The 15,063-nt window shown below is 36.2% G+C and overlaps 1 protein-coding gene across 1 annotated transcript in view; it reads right to left on the reverse strand.

Annotated features, from left to right (window-relative positions):
• The window catches only part of SGPP1 (sphingosine-1-phosphate phosphatase 1), a 38,278-nt gene that overhangs the window by 8,345 nt on the left and 14,870 nt on the right, over window positions 1–15,063 (reverse strand). Inside the window, exon 2 of the mRNA XM_045451205.1 lies at window positions 9,313–9,402. Coding sequence (XP_045307161.1) covers window positions 9,313–9,402 — 90 coding nt within the window. The remainder of the gene's footprint in view (window positions 1–9,312; window positions 9,403–15,063) is intronic.

A 15,063-nucleotide genomic window follows, 5' to 3' on the forward strand; every position in this document is an offset into this window, starting at 1 on the left:
AGAAGGGCTGAAGGTACAGACAATTCCTAAAGAGAGTAAGAACTGAATGTGCAGCTAAAAATTTTGAAGAATTTAAGTTCTTTAACCACCACCTTCCTGGGAAGCGTATCACATTGTAGACACTCAAATATTTATCGGACAAATAAATGAATCCCTTACATGAATCTATTCTAACAAAATCTACTAAATTATTTGTAAGTGAATCTTTACTCTGTTTTTCAACAATTACATTACAGGCATCATTAAAAAAACATGTTAAAAATTTATTTCTATATAGAACAAGTTTTTCCTGATATTTTCCAATTCTAAAATATGAAATGAGATTATTTAAAAGCAATTGTGTTCTCTTTATATAAGTGACTGCTTTCATAGTAGGTCAAAGAAAAATATAAGCAATTAACAAAATGTTTATCAAATTGTGAACTAAAGCAATATCACATGTGTATTCAAACTTCTTAGAAGGCATATAAAGCATTTCATATCTGGCTTCTGCCTATCCTAACACTTCAATGCCAGGGGCCCCTGGCCGGCTCAGGCAGTAGAGCATATGACTCTTGATCTCGGAGTTCTAAGTTCGAGCCCCACAATGGGTATAGAGATTACTTAATAAAAAGAATCTTAAATACAAAATGCTTCAATGCCAGGTCCCATAATGAATTTTAGACTATTTCTCTCATCTTGGAATTATCTTTCCTCCTCTATTTTAGGAAAACCATTACATATCCTTTGAGATTCTGCTCAGGCACCTGTCTTCTCCATAAACTTTCTCTTCTCCTACCCCATAATAAGGAATTCCCTCCTCTTTACCTCCATAGCATCTGCTACAAAAGTTACCACATTGTTTTCCATTTTTTGCTTTCTATTTCTATTAGAAAACCAAAGGTTCACAACCTCTGTGCCCTTTAGAAGTCACTAAAGAACTTCATAAATATTGATGCCTGGGCCAATCCTCAGAGATTCTGATTTAACTGAATTGAAGTGGGAGTAGGGCATCAATTTTTTTTTTAATGTATATTTATTTTTGAGAGAGAGAGAGACAAAGAGAGAGAACAAGCAGTGGAAGGGCAGTGAGGGAGGGAGAAAGAGAATCCCAAGTAGGCTCCACACTGTCAGCACAGAGCCCAATGTGGGGCTTGAACTCAATGAACAGTGATCATGACCTAACCAACTGAGTCACCCAGGCACCCTGGGCATCAACTTCTTTCTAAAAAAAAAAAAAAAAAGAAAGAAAAAAAGAGCTCCCCAGAGGCATCTGAGTGGCTCCATCGGTTAAGTTTCGGCTTAGGTCATGATCTCACCATTCGTGTGAGTTTGAGCCCCATGTCGGGCTCTGTGCTGACAACTCAGAGCCTGGAGCCTGCTTCGGATTCTGTGTCTCACTCTCTGCCCCCTCCTCCACTCACATTCTGTCTCTCAAAAATAAATAAAAATGTTAAAAAGTATTTTTTTTAAAGACAAAAATTTTTAAAAAGCTCCCCAGTGATTCTGTTGTGCAGCTCCAGTTGAGGAACCACTGCATTACATATTTACATTACATATTACCTATTTAGACAGTGATCTCTCAAAAGCAAAGTCTTTATCTTATTTATACATATATACCCAATGGCTGGCACACAGTAAGTAGGCAATAAATATTTGTTTAGTTAAACTGAGACAGAGAAATTCTTTAGATTCATCATATTGACTATATAATCCTGCTTGATAAGAACTCTGTATGAGAAATAGATGAAACATAATTTCTTCAATTTAGGCTAAAGACATTTTCAGGGAATAACAGTCTCTACACTGAAAACACTGTTCTAATACTTTACATTTAGTGTCATGTTTGATCCTCACAAACACCCTGATATGGCTTCCCTGGAACAATCTCATTTTGCTCTCCTCTGTTGTCCCCAGAATAAATACTAAAAATGTCTTTTTTCCCCTTTCAAGGAGTGTTCAAATTTAATAAAAATTTATGGTTACATTAGCCATTTTTTTTTGTTTTATGTTATCTTATTTTAATGTTTATTTATTTATTTTGGGAGAGGAAGAGAGGGCGACAGAAAAGGCCAACCAGGCTCCATGCTGTCAGCACACTGGGGCTTGAGCCCACAAACCATGAGGTCATGACCTGGGCTGAAATCACGCGTCGGACGGTTAACTGACTGAGCCACCCAGGTGCCCCTGGCCAGTTTTTAAATAAAGAAAACTGGACTAATGTCATAGACCTAAGTATTTAATCTGATGGATTAAAGGTGCTCAATATATTTTGTTGAAAAAAAATGAATATTCAGCATTAGAAATTATATACTGGAGTGAAAAACTAAATTTTCAAATCTTTTTTAACATGAGGTCTTCCATGAAAACTCAGATACATACTAAAAGTTACCTAAGAATTCTCATTAATTGAATTTTACTGCAGTTACTCAAAGATTCCAAAAGTGACCCAAACTCTGACCATACTTGTGGATACAGAGACCTCAAATTATGACTGTCAGACCTCTATTCTTCATATTTCAGATCACTAATTTCCATAGAATTACACTTTTATGAGGGTATAGTCCTTTGGTTGCTATCCTACCCTTTCTTCCCTACGATGTAATTAAAGGCACAGATCTCATGAAATAACTGCAGAATTTTGGCTATCAGAATAGAAGCTGTTGCTTTATTTCTTATTTAAATTTCATGATAGGGCACCTGGGTGGCTCAGTTCATTGAGCATCTGACTTTGGCTCAGGTCATGATCTCACGGTCTATGAGTTCACGCCTCAAATCCAGTTCACTGCTGTTAGCACAGTGCCTGCTTTGGATCCTCTGTCCCCCTTTCCCTCTGCCCCTCCCCCTGCATCTCAAAAATGTTTTATTTAACATTAAAAAAAATAAATTTCATGATTGATTCAAAAACTTTCAGAATATGCTAATGTGGAAATGTCTGAGCCTTGTAATTCTCAGAATGTGTACCAAGTTAGAAGTTTTAAATGACAATTGATGTTATTTACATAAAACCATATATAATAAATTTACTGTAAAGTTATGTGAAAGGAAGGGTTAATAGCTCTGAAGTTAGCTGGTTTTTTTATAGTTTTTTCTTACTATAGATATAAGTAGATGTTCATTCCTATAAAATGCTTATAGTACTTTATTTATTTATTTTAATGTTTATTTATTTTTGAGACAGAGAGAAACAAAGCATAAACGGGGGAGGGTCAGAGAGAGAGGGAAACACAGAATCTGAAACAGGCTCCAGGCCCTGAGCTGTCAGCACAGAGCCCGACGTGGAGCCCGAACTCACGGACCATGAGATCATGACCTGAGCCAAAGTCGGACGCTTAACCAACTGAGCCACCCAGGTGCCTGCTTATAGTACTTTAGAAAATGAAAAACTTAATCAATTAAATGACTTTTAAAGACATTCCTACATTTGACCACTTTTTAAAGTTTTTTTCATGTTTATTTCTTTATTGGGATTTAGAATACCAAGCAGGCTCTGCACTGTCAGCACAGAGCCCAATGTGGGGCTTGATCTCAAGAAGTGTGAGATCTTGACCCAAGCCGAAATCAACTCGGACGCCTAACCAAATGAGCCACCTGGGCACCCCCTATTTTTTTTAAGTTTTAATTTATTCTTTATTTAAGTAATCTCTACACCCAAAATGGGGCTTGAACTCACAACCCTGAGATCAAGAGTAACACTTCTCTGAGCCAGCCAGGTGCCCCTACATTTGATCACGTTAAGAATTCTTAAAAATAATTCAAAACAATTATAATTCTAGAAATATATTTCGGTATGACACAAAATATCCAAAATTTGTTGTCCTCATTTTTTTTTGTAGAGCTCCATGAATATTAAACTAGATTGTTTCAAGACTCTATACAAATTTACCTCCCTTTCTGATTATTAGTTATTTATATTATCCTGAATAGTGAGGGCATACTGAGGCATCTAGGTGTCTCAGTTGGTTAAGCATCTGACTCTTGGTTTGGGCTCAGATCATGATCTCGTAGTTCATGAGTTCAAGCCCCATGGCGGGCTCTCCTGTCAGTGCAGAGCCCGCTTGGGATTCTCTCTCTCTGCCCCTCCCCTGCTTGCTCTCTCTCAAAATAAATAAATAAACTTAAAAAAATAGTAAGGGCAAACTGAACTTCCAAGCAACAGAACCAGAAGGAAGGAATTAATTCAGGGCACAAACATGCTAGCTATAACTGTGATATCAATTTAATGTATGACATTAAAATGTATACTAAGTGGTTTTAAGCATTACAGCACAAAGTATGTAATAAAGGAAAGTTAATGTTAAAGGTAGCAAAAAGAACTTAAATTAGCAAATTAAAAAAAAAAAAACCTTAGCACATAATTTTAGATACTAATCACAGATAACTTAATATTCCCTCAAAGTTAATAGATAATTACACATTTGAATGGAATATTCAAGGTTATCAAATTTATGGAAGGAAGAAGGTATCAAGTACCATAAATTCAACACAGATTTATTACATATAAAGTCTAAACCTTTATCCTTTTCATTTCTTCCGATCAGGAAATAGATCTAGAGAGGCTGGTGATTTGCTGAGATTAGAATTCCAGGCTCCTATGATATCCTAGTGAGTTGCTGGGGTGTTTTCAATTATAATATTTTATTTTATTTTATTTTATGTTGAGAGAGAGAGTACACACACAAATGGGGGAGAGGGGCAGAGGCAGAGAGAGAGAATCTTCATGAGATCGAGAGAATCGACATGGGGGCTTGATCCCATGACCCTGGGATCGTGACCTGAGCCAAAATCAAGAGTTGGACGCTCAACTGACTGAGCCACCAGGCACCTCAATTATAACATATTTTAGGTGTCCTGCTTCTTATTTCAATATGCTAATATACTACTATAAGTGCACTATTAAGGACAGATTTTGGAATATTTACCTTTAATTAAAATTCAGATTTAATACACGATCATTATAGGAAAACTAGAAAATACAAATAATAACAAGTAGGTGGTGGTGTTTTGTTTTTTTTTTTTTACATTTTATTCATTTTTGAGCGACAGAGACAGAGTGTGAGCAGGGGAGGGGCAGAGAGAGAGGAAGACACAGAATCTGAAGCAGGCTTCAGGCTCTGAGCTGTCAGCACAGAGCCTAATGCAGAGCTTGAAAGACAAATCATGAGATCATGACCTGAGCCAAAGTTGGACACTTAACTGACTGAGTCACCCAGGTGCCCCAATAAGCAGTTATTACCCAGGTACAGTTACTATTAAAACTCTCAATGTTTATTGCTCTAGATCTTTCTCTCTAACATGTTTTTGGATTTTTGGGGTTTTGTGTGTGTGTATATGGTTGGTTTCATTTTATTTCTTCTTATAAAAATGGGTTTGAGGTATACTTACTACTTTATAATCTCATAATATCTTTCTAAAAAGACTTTACACATATAGACACATAAAACTGTTTGGAAAATTTTGGGTACCTGGATTTACAATACATTCATAATTTTACTAATACAGAAACAAAACAGTAGTTTGACAAGTACCCAGTCCAGTAACTTAAAAAATGGCCTGTGGTTTTATGAATTTAATATTTTTTAAGTTTATTTATTTAGAGAGAGAGACTGCATCCACACACGTGAGCCAGGGAAGGTCAGGGAAAGGGAGGAGAGAATCCCAAGCAGGCTCCATACTGTCAGCACAGAGCCTGATGGGGAGCTCAATTCCAAGAACCATGAGATCATGACCTGAGCTGAAACCAAGAGTGGGACACTTAACAGACTGAGCTACCCAGGCACCCATGAATTTAAATTTTGAGAGCTAGGTTTATAACAAATAAATAGATGTAGTAACTCCTCTATACTTTTTTTGGAAGTAAGAAAATCAATTTAGGAAAGTAGGCGGATGTTGAAAATAAACTAAGCTGTTGCTCTTTGTGTTGTAACAAAAACATACAGAACTTATGGAAAATACTGAATGAAGTGTTCATCATAAATCATTTAGAATAAATGATAAATAACACAAGAAGCCTCTTCTTGTGTTAATGAAGACATCCACTTAATAATAATAGGTATCTAAGCACCTATTAGCAACTTGTAGGGCATACACTGCCTATAGCTCCATACTAATTTCACAATAAATAGTAAAGATACAAACTATGATCAAGAAAATAGTTAAAAGGGCACCTGGGTGGCTCAGGAAGTCAAGCATCAGACTCCTGATTTCAGCTCAGGTCATGATCTCAAGTTTCATGAGATCAAGCCCCACGAAGAGCTCTGTGCTGACAGCATGGAGCCTGCTTGTGATTCTCTCCCTCTCTTTCTGCCCTCCCACCACTCTCCCTCCCTCCCTCTCTCTCTCTCTCAAAATAAATAAATAGAAAATAATTCAAAATGAAGGTAATTACTGAAATATTAAAATATAGGAAAAAGTGAAAATTGTGGGAATATATTAGATCCATAATGTAAGAAAGGGAGGGATTCATTATAGGTATAGTTTCATCCATCAACTATCAAATAATAAGCAATGTATTTCTTATTAGGAATAATTGTGGTTATAACACAGGATCATAGTTTGTAACGTCTGCACATTACTCATGATTTTACTTTTAAAAAGAAATAAAATAAAAAATAAAAGGAAAACAAAAATTTGTAATACTACACATAATAAAATTCAGTAGCTAGTCTGAATAAAATTGATGAAACATTCTATGGGACAAGAAGGTTTTTGAATAAAGGACTAGGATTATCAGACTCATGATTTGAAAAATAATACATCAATATTGTTTTTAGGTCAGCTGATTCAAAAACAGAAGTCCAGTATATAAAAACTGAACTGAACTCAGCTTGAATGTTTGATCAATCCACTGAACATGTTTTTATTTTTATTTTTATTTTTTTTTTTAAATTTTTTTTTTTTTTCAACGTTTATTTATTTTTGGGACAGAGAGAGACAGAGCATGAACGGGGGAGGGGCAGAGAGAGAGGGAGACACAGAATCGGAAACAGGCTCCAGGCTCTGAGCCATCAGCCCAGAGCCCGATGCGGGGCTCGAACTCACGGACCGCGAGATCATGACCTGGCTGAAGTCAGACGCTTAACCGACTGCGCCACCCAGGCGCCCCTGAACATGTTTTTAAAGAACACATCTTTTATTATTTTTAATTTTTTTTAAATTTTTTAAGTTTATTTATTCATTTTGAGAGAGATAGGTAGAGCAAGCAGAGGAGGGGCAGAGAGAGAGGGAGAGAGAGAATTCCAAGCAGGCTCTGTCCTGTCAGCATGGAGCCCGATGTGAGGCTTGAACTCATGAACTGTGAGATCATGACCTGAGCTGAAACCAAGAGTCAGACACTTAACCAACTGAGCCACCCAGGAGCCCCAAAAGCACATCTTTTAGAAAGTATATTAAATATAATTAGATTCTTATTCCCCTTTTTATTATGATAATGAACCTAAGGGTAATATCTAATAGCTTTATCTTCCAGAAATATCAGGGATCCATTTTTTATCACTCAAAGATACATAACCATTTGGTAAATTTTTAGGAGCAATATTACTAACTTCTGTAGTTAGAAGAGAATCATTAACAAGGCACAGAAATGGATAACATTTTCTTGTGACAAATGCTAGATATGATATAAAAATCGGATACTGGGGGCACCTGGGTCTCTCAGTCAGTTAAGCGTCCAACTTCAGCTCAGGTCATGATCTCATAGTTTGTGAGTTCAAGCCCCGCGTTGGGCTCTGTGCTAACAGCTCAGAGCCTGGAGCCTCCTTCGAATTCTGTGTCTCCCTCTCTCTCTCCCCCTCCCCTGCTCACACTCTTTCTCTCTCTGTCTCTCAAAAAATAAATAAACGCTAAAAAAAAAAAATTTTTTTAAATGATACTGAGGCTTATAAAATTAGTAGAGATTAATCAGAAAGGAAATTATATGTAAATTCACAATTTGTATTAATACAATTAATTATAAAAAGTTGAACACAAATAATTTGCTTATTAAAATAGTATTTGGGACTTGTGGAAATTTACTAGTGAAGGGGCAGCTACTGGAGGCCAGCAATCCAAGTTAAGAAATAGAAACCCAATATTTCTACAGCTATGAAACAAGCTAATTAGATACTTTCATGAGTAGAAAATTCTAAAAGTGTTAAATTGTTGCAAAGGACAAGAAAAATTTGATATAGCCAGTTATAAATTTTTTGATCACATGAATTAGTTCATATTTCTCCACTTTTTTCTGATCCTTTATCTACTAAATACATAATACGTTCATAGAGTGCAGTAAGAGACACTACACTAGATGCAAGGGATAGTGAGGGAACATACAGTTACTTTTCTTATGTTGCTTATTTTCTAGTGGGGGTGACAGATAAGGAAAAAAGAAGTTGTAGTTGTGCCAGAATTATGCTCAAGATGCTCTGGGAGAAAGGTCATCTAGCCAGTCTAGGGAAAGGCAAGATGGGGAATGTAACAAGGCTTTTAGGAGATAAGAACACTTTTTGTGAATCCTGAAGAATGGATAGTTAGCTAGACAAAGGGAAAAGGGTATTCCAAGCAGAAGTTACAACTTTCCTAAAGGTATCGAGGTAAGAGACACCAATTACATTCGAGGAAACAAGTCATTCAGTATGGCATCATGTTTGTGCTTTGGAAGTAAACTACAACAGGAGGCTAGACACCGTATGGAATGTGGTCAGACTGGAAGTAGGGCTACTAATTCAGAAGCTGTTACAGTCCTCTGGTGATGAGATGGTGCAAGCTAGAATGTCAATGGGAAGGGGAGAAAGGGAGGTGAGTAGTTGTGGCTAAAGAGTAGAGGGTCCCTGTGCTGGTGCTTTTTAAACTGAAGAGCATTCTTAAAATAAAGTAACTGTTGGAAGCCCTAAAGTACCGTTGGGGAAAAGAAGAAAACTAGAGTTTAATATGTAAATACAAGTGGCACCAGGATGGTTTAAGTTCATGTTGTTTCTAGTCAGTGGGTGTTCACTACTGAGTAGAGCTCGCATTGATGTCTATATTCACATTGCTGCTTTGACTCTGGTGGAGAGGCACAAAAGACCATAAGAAGGAAAATCAAATGGAGACTGGAAGACGGGAGAAACCTTTTCCTTATCCTGAACATAATACTTGGTTATTTGTGATTGTTGGGAACGGTTTCTAAAAAATACAATTACTACATTAAATGCTCACAAAACAATATGTTAATATATATATATTTTTTGCAAAACAAAGAAGATTTACAGTAATATTTTCTCAGGTTTCTTCTAAGTTTGAAAATGATTAAAAACTATAAAATAGCCTGTCATTTTCAGAGAAAAATAAAGCACTGTGAACACAAATTTTCCTTACCAGAATGGAGTGCATTCCCATGTAAATTCTACTTAGGCAAACTAGAGAACACCAGCAGGGAATAAGAATCAGTCCACATAGAAGAGGGTACTAAAGGGGAAAAAAAAGTAAAATGGGTTATATAAATTAGGTTAAATATAAACAAGGAAATAAAAAACATATCACTATACCACAGAACTCCACAAAAACAAGAACTATGTGTTTTTACTCCCCATTGTATTCCTAGCACCTAACACTAAGCATGGCACATAGCTGACATTTAAGAAAAAGTTTTGCATGATTTTAACTTTTGCATAACTGAACAAATGAATGAAATCTGGTGTTTCTACAACTCTTCATTGTGAAAACTGGCTCATTTTCATTTCTCCGGTAAAGACTTAATCACCAGCATGCTGCAGAGGAAGAAAAATAGGAAGGAGACATATTTTTCATGTGGCTCCAAAATGAAATACCTCTGGAATAGTGCTTGACTCTGATCCCTGTAAGTGTCCTTCGTTTCCCTGCGTAGAAAAACTGAGCAGTATCTCCCTCTCAGTTCCATCAGTGACTGCTACTTGTAGTTTCTGTTGATATTTCACCATCTTCTATTCAATATTCAACAACTTGTCATTTGTTTTCCACTTCTGCCCCTCCACTAAAATTTCAAATGGTAACCTTTTTGAGAAAAATCTTGGGGGGATACTGGGATCAGAAAGTCTTAAAAAGGGAAAACAATAAAATATAGACAACTCTTGGTATCAAGGGCACTAATGTTAAGAGTTGGCTTTGAATCTCCTTATATTAGAGGGAAGGAGCAAACAATGGATGGCCATGGTGGCAAGTTTGTGAAGGAAGAAGGAGGGGGGCACATCTGAGGCAGTTAACACCCTATAATTGGAAATTTCTCCATAAAATTGAAGACAACGCGGTTCAATCCAATAGGAAATCAACATGGTTCAATAACAAGTGGGGTTGAAAGAAGGGAATTAATTAAGACTGCAAGAAGACTGGTAAAGATTTGGTACGTACTTGTTTTGATTTGACTTCTCTACTGCATTTGACATAGCCACCACTTCCCTGAAAGTCTAAACACCCTACAGTATCACATTCTCTTGGTTCCTCTTTCACCATCTTTGGTTTTTTCGGTGTTTCCCACACAAGAGCGTATCTTTCTGTTCCTGTTCCTTGAACACTAGCATACATACATACATACATACATACATACATACATACATAAGGATTTTGCCCTTAGTACTTATTGGTAGTCTCTGCTTTTCTTATTTTTTAACTACTACTTTGCAAGCTGAAGACCTATCTGTTTCCTTGGGTTAAGAACCATACAGCCATCTCCTGCATGTGTCTTCACCTTGAGGTCTCTATGGAGTTAAACTCACTATACTTCAAACCAATGTCATCATCCTACCACCCAAACTTGTTCCCCCTCTCATATTCTCTATTTCACTTGGAAACTTCATAATATACATAATAAACTTAAATGAGAAACATGAATTATCCTGGATTCTTTCCTTCCCTTTCATATTCAACAAATAATCAAGTCTTGCTGATTTTACCTTCTAAATATTTCTTGATTCTATCATCTCTTCTCCACTCTACTTAAACTGCCCTTATTCAGATCCTCTTAGTTTCTTTTCTAGGCTCTACCTATGTCTCCAGCCATTCTTCCACATGCATGAGGAACTTGGTTGATGGGGCAGACAGACATGTAACTATATAATGAGGTAAGTGCTATGACAGTATACTAAAAATTCAGATGGAGTCTAAGGGATGAGCACTTAACTTAAAGATGTTAGCAAAGTCACCCAGATAAAGTTAAGATCCAAGTTGTCCTGAGAAATAAGTAGGATTTCACCTTTAGAAAAAAGGAGTACAGGGCAAAAAAGATAAAAAGCATCACAGTAGGAACACTGTGAGCAAAGGCTTATAGGCAAGAAATTATAAGCAGTGTGATTTTCTAGGAGAATAAGCTTATGCTTTTGCTGAGGGGTAAATAGTAAACACAAAATATGCAAATTATATATTTAAATATATATAAATTATATATTATAGAAAATATATTAATAACATAATAAAATGTGTTCATTACGTTGGAGAAATAAACGGAGAACAGGTGTTGAAACATTAATGTTCATCAAATATTCCTTATGCTCCTCTACATTTTTGGGTTCTCTTGAAGTTAGGTTGGGACCATGTGATTAGTTTGGCCAATGAGCTGTGATGAAAGTGACTTATGCCACTTTCAATCATTCTGTGATCTCTCCCTTCCCTATTTATGCCACATGCTGAGATGGATCACAAGACAGGCAAACTGCCATCAGCCTCAGTCCCTGAAGTCCGGATGGTTTCACTGGTGAATTTTACCAGATATTTAGTATCAATCTTTCTCAAGCTCTTCCCCTTGATTTCAGCTCAGGTCATGATCTCACTTTGTGAGTTTGAGCCCTTCATTGGGGTCTGTGCTGACAGCTCAGAGCCTGGAGCCTCCTTCAGATTCTGTCTCCCTCTCCTACCCTACTCTACCCTGCTCTCACTCTGTCTCCCTCTCTCTCAAAAATAAACATTAAAAAAATTTTTTAAATAATTAACATTAATATATACTTCCTAAAACAAAGTAACTAAATTGTATAGAAATATAAAAACCTCCCCCCACCCCCAAACGAATAAATAAACTTTAAATAAATAGGCAAGCAAGCAAGCAGGCTCCATGCTGCCAGCCAGGCTCGAACTCATGAAACTGTGAGATCATGACCTGAGCCAAAACCAAGAGTTCGATACTTAACCAACAGCCAGGCCAATGCCTAACCAACAGAGCCACCCAGGCACCTCAATAAATAAAAATTTTCAAAAATATATTATACACTGGGGGGTGGAAGGGGAAAATATTACACACCATGACCAAGTGGGATCTATCACAGAAATGCAAGGGTGGTTCAAGAAAGAAAAATCAATGTAATACACTGTATTAATAGAATTAAGAAAAAAATATACATGATCATCCTTCATAATAAAAGGATTTAAAAAACTAGGAAAGAAGGGAATTTCTTCAACATGATAAAGGGCATTTATGAACTACCTACAGCTAACGTACTCAATGGTGAAAAAGTAAAAGGTTTCCCAAGATTAGAAACAAGACAAAAAATTCCTGATTCCCTTTTTGGAAACCAGAGTAGAAACAACAGAAACTTAGTAAATTCAGTCTTCCAGGCAGTTTCCAATTCATTACTTTATTCCAATTCCAATCTGTCGAAGAATTTTTTTATCTAATTGTCTCTTGGATAATCTAGCCCTACTTGCTACAAGGCCCCAGAGAATCTCTCCAGTTGTCTAATATGGATTCTGTGGAGATTTGTTTTTTAAGAAATCCCTATTCAAATCTCCAGGGTTGGGAGCAAATCTAGTCTGGGGCGGCAATAGCTCTTTCTGAGCTGCTTTAGCACTTGGGACAGTAAGTGGAATGGGAGCAATTAAATACAGTAATTTTCAAAATGCAAAAGGCATTGTCATGGGAAACTCAAGTTGTCTTCTCCACATTGGCAAATTTAGCAATTCTGTAAAAGTCCGTAAGAGCCCTCTTTTCTATTTTTAAAAAAGTCATCTTCCTCTTTCTCTTTGTGATAACAATCTAACCAACCTTTCTCTCACTTCTGATATACACATATTTGTTGTTCTGTCCTTCCCTTGACTGTCACTCTCTACCCCTAATTCCTACCCAACCCAATCCTTTATTTCTGACAAATAAACTGTCTGGATTTTTTAAAAGCCAAAAGTGACGTTAGAACAAATACATGTCAATTTGTTCTTTACTGAAGGGTTAGTAGATTAAATAATTTTACTGAACATAAAACTTACTATGTACCAGGCACTATCCTAAGAGCTTTATAAATATTAGCTCATTTAATCATCAAAACAACCCTATAAGGTAGGTATTCTAATTTAAAGGAAACTGAGGAAAAAAGAGGTCTAAGATTAAATAGGTATTAAGGTATGGAGCTGAGATTCAAACATTGAGAGTCTAATTCCGAAGTCTAAGCTCTTAACCACTAGTTACTAAGCTGTCCTTCATGTATGAAGTGTGTTGTTTAATTCCTTGTGTATCCCTAGGATAAAGCAGATTATCACTGAGATATTTTTTATGTAGGTTTTTCTTAGAATGGAAGCTAGGTACAAACTTTACTTACTTAGAGGTAAAAGGGATATTGAAGACATTAATTCCACCACCCTCTCCTCTCTTTACAGATAAAGAAACAGATGCAGAGATGCCAAATAACATTTAGTATTATATTCCAGTGGTCTATTCTGATGTCTTCCAATTTACTGTGCTTGTTACTTTACACTTTTATCACTATACAAATAGTAATTTTAAGTTTGGTAGTGGTTCCTAGCTTCTATTTTTCTTTCTCTTTTTTTTTTTTTTTTTTTTTTTTAAAGACTGTTGAGCTTTATCTGCTAAATTTATGTTATTTCCTCTTATAAAAAGGTTTTTTCTTAAATCTTTAGGTCTTACCAAAAAAGCTGAAAGAAGGGGCGCCTGGGTGGCTCAGTTGGTTAAGCATCTGACTTCGGCTAGGTCATGATCTCACGGTTCATGAGTTTGAGCCCCAGGTCAGGTTCATGAGTTTGAGCCCCAGCTGTGCTGACAGCTCAGAGCCTGGAACCTGCTTTGGATTATGTGTCTCCCCTTCTCTCTGCCTCTCCCCATCTTTCCCTCTCTCTCAAAATAAATAAATAAATAAATAAATAAATAAATAAATAAGCAAACATTAAAAAAATACTTTAAAAAAAAAAGCTGAAACACAAGTCCTTCATGTTATTTTCAAATTAATAAAAATTTACCAAACTGAAAACGGATCACATGACCTCCTAGATGCTTTTAATTTCATACCACTACCTAATCTTTTCATTGCACAGTCTATTACAAGAACACTTATCTAAACATTTCCTTCAGTTATTATACCAAACAGTTCTATTCTTACTGATACACTTTCCTTAACTATCACACATAATCAGAATTATTTTTTATATTGTGACATTTGTCATTTACATTCATTGAAGTTAGAAAAAAAAGTCAATAAAATGACTTGCCATTAAAGCAATTACAAGAACTGTCTTCAACAGAATTTAAAATTTTCAGAGTAATTTAAATATGGAACAGGGGCGCCTGGGTGGCTCAGTCGGTTGGGAGGCCGACTTCGGCCCAGGTCATGATCTCACGGTCGGTGAATTCGAGCCCCGTATCGGGCTCTGTGCTCACAGCTCAGAGCCTGGAGCCTGTTTTGGATTCTGTGTCTCCCTCTCTCTCTGATCCTCCCCCGTTCATGCTCTGTCTCTCTCTGTCTCAAAAATAAATAAACGTTAAAAAAAAATTTTTTTTTAAATAAATATGGGACAAAGGCAGGCACCAGAAAAAAATTATATTTTGAATTCAAGAAATGGATAGTGTATATGTAAACAAGAGATGACTAGGATACCACATTAATGATACATCTGCCTTGTTCTCATACCCTGTTAGTGGAATAAAAATTGATGCCCCCTTTTGGAAAGCATTTTGCCAATACATAAAAGTCTAAATGTTCATATACTTTGACCCAGTGATCTCTCTCCTAGAATTCTATACCAAAGACATAGAAATGTGGGCAAGGATTCATATATAAACATGTTTATCATAAAATTATATATAGCATACAGCAATGAATTAATATTGACTATAATGTAGTAGTTTAAAATACGGGTTTTTGGAGCTACACAGATCTGGTT

The sequence above is a fragment of the Leopardus geoffroyi genome, chromosome B3, assembly GCF_018350155.1.
Source record: "Leopardus geoffroyi isolate Oge1 chromosome B3, O.geoffroyi_Oge1_pat1.0, whole genome shotgun sequence".
In the NCBI taxonomy this organism is placed as follows: domain Eukaryota; kingdom Metazoa; phylum Chordata; class Mammalia; order Carnivora; family Felidae; genus Leopardus; species Leopardus geoffroyi.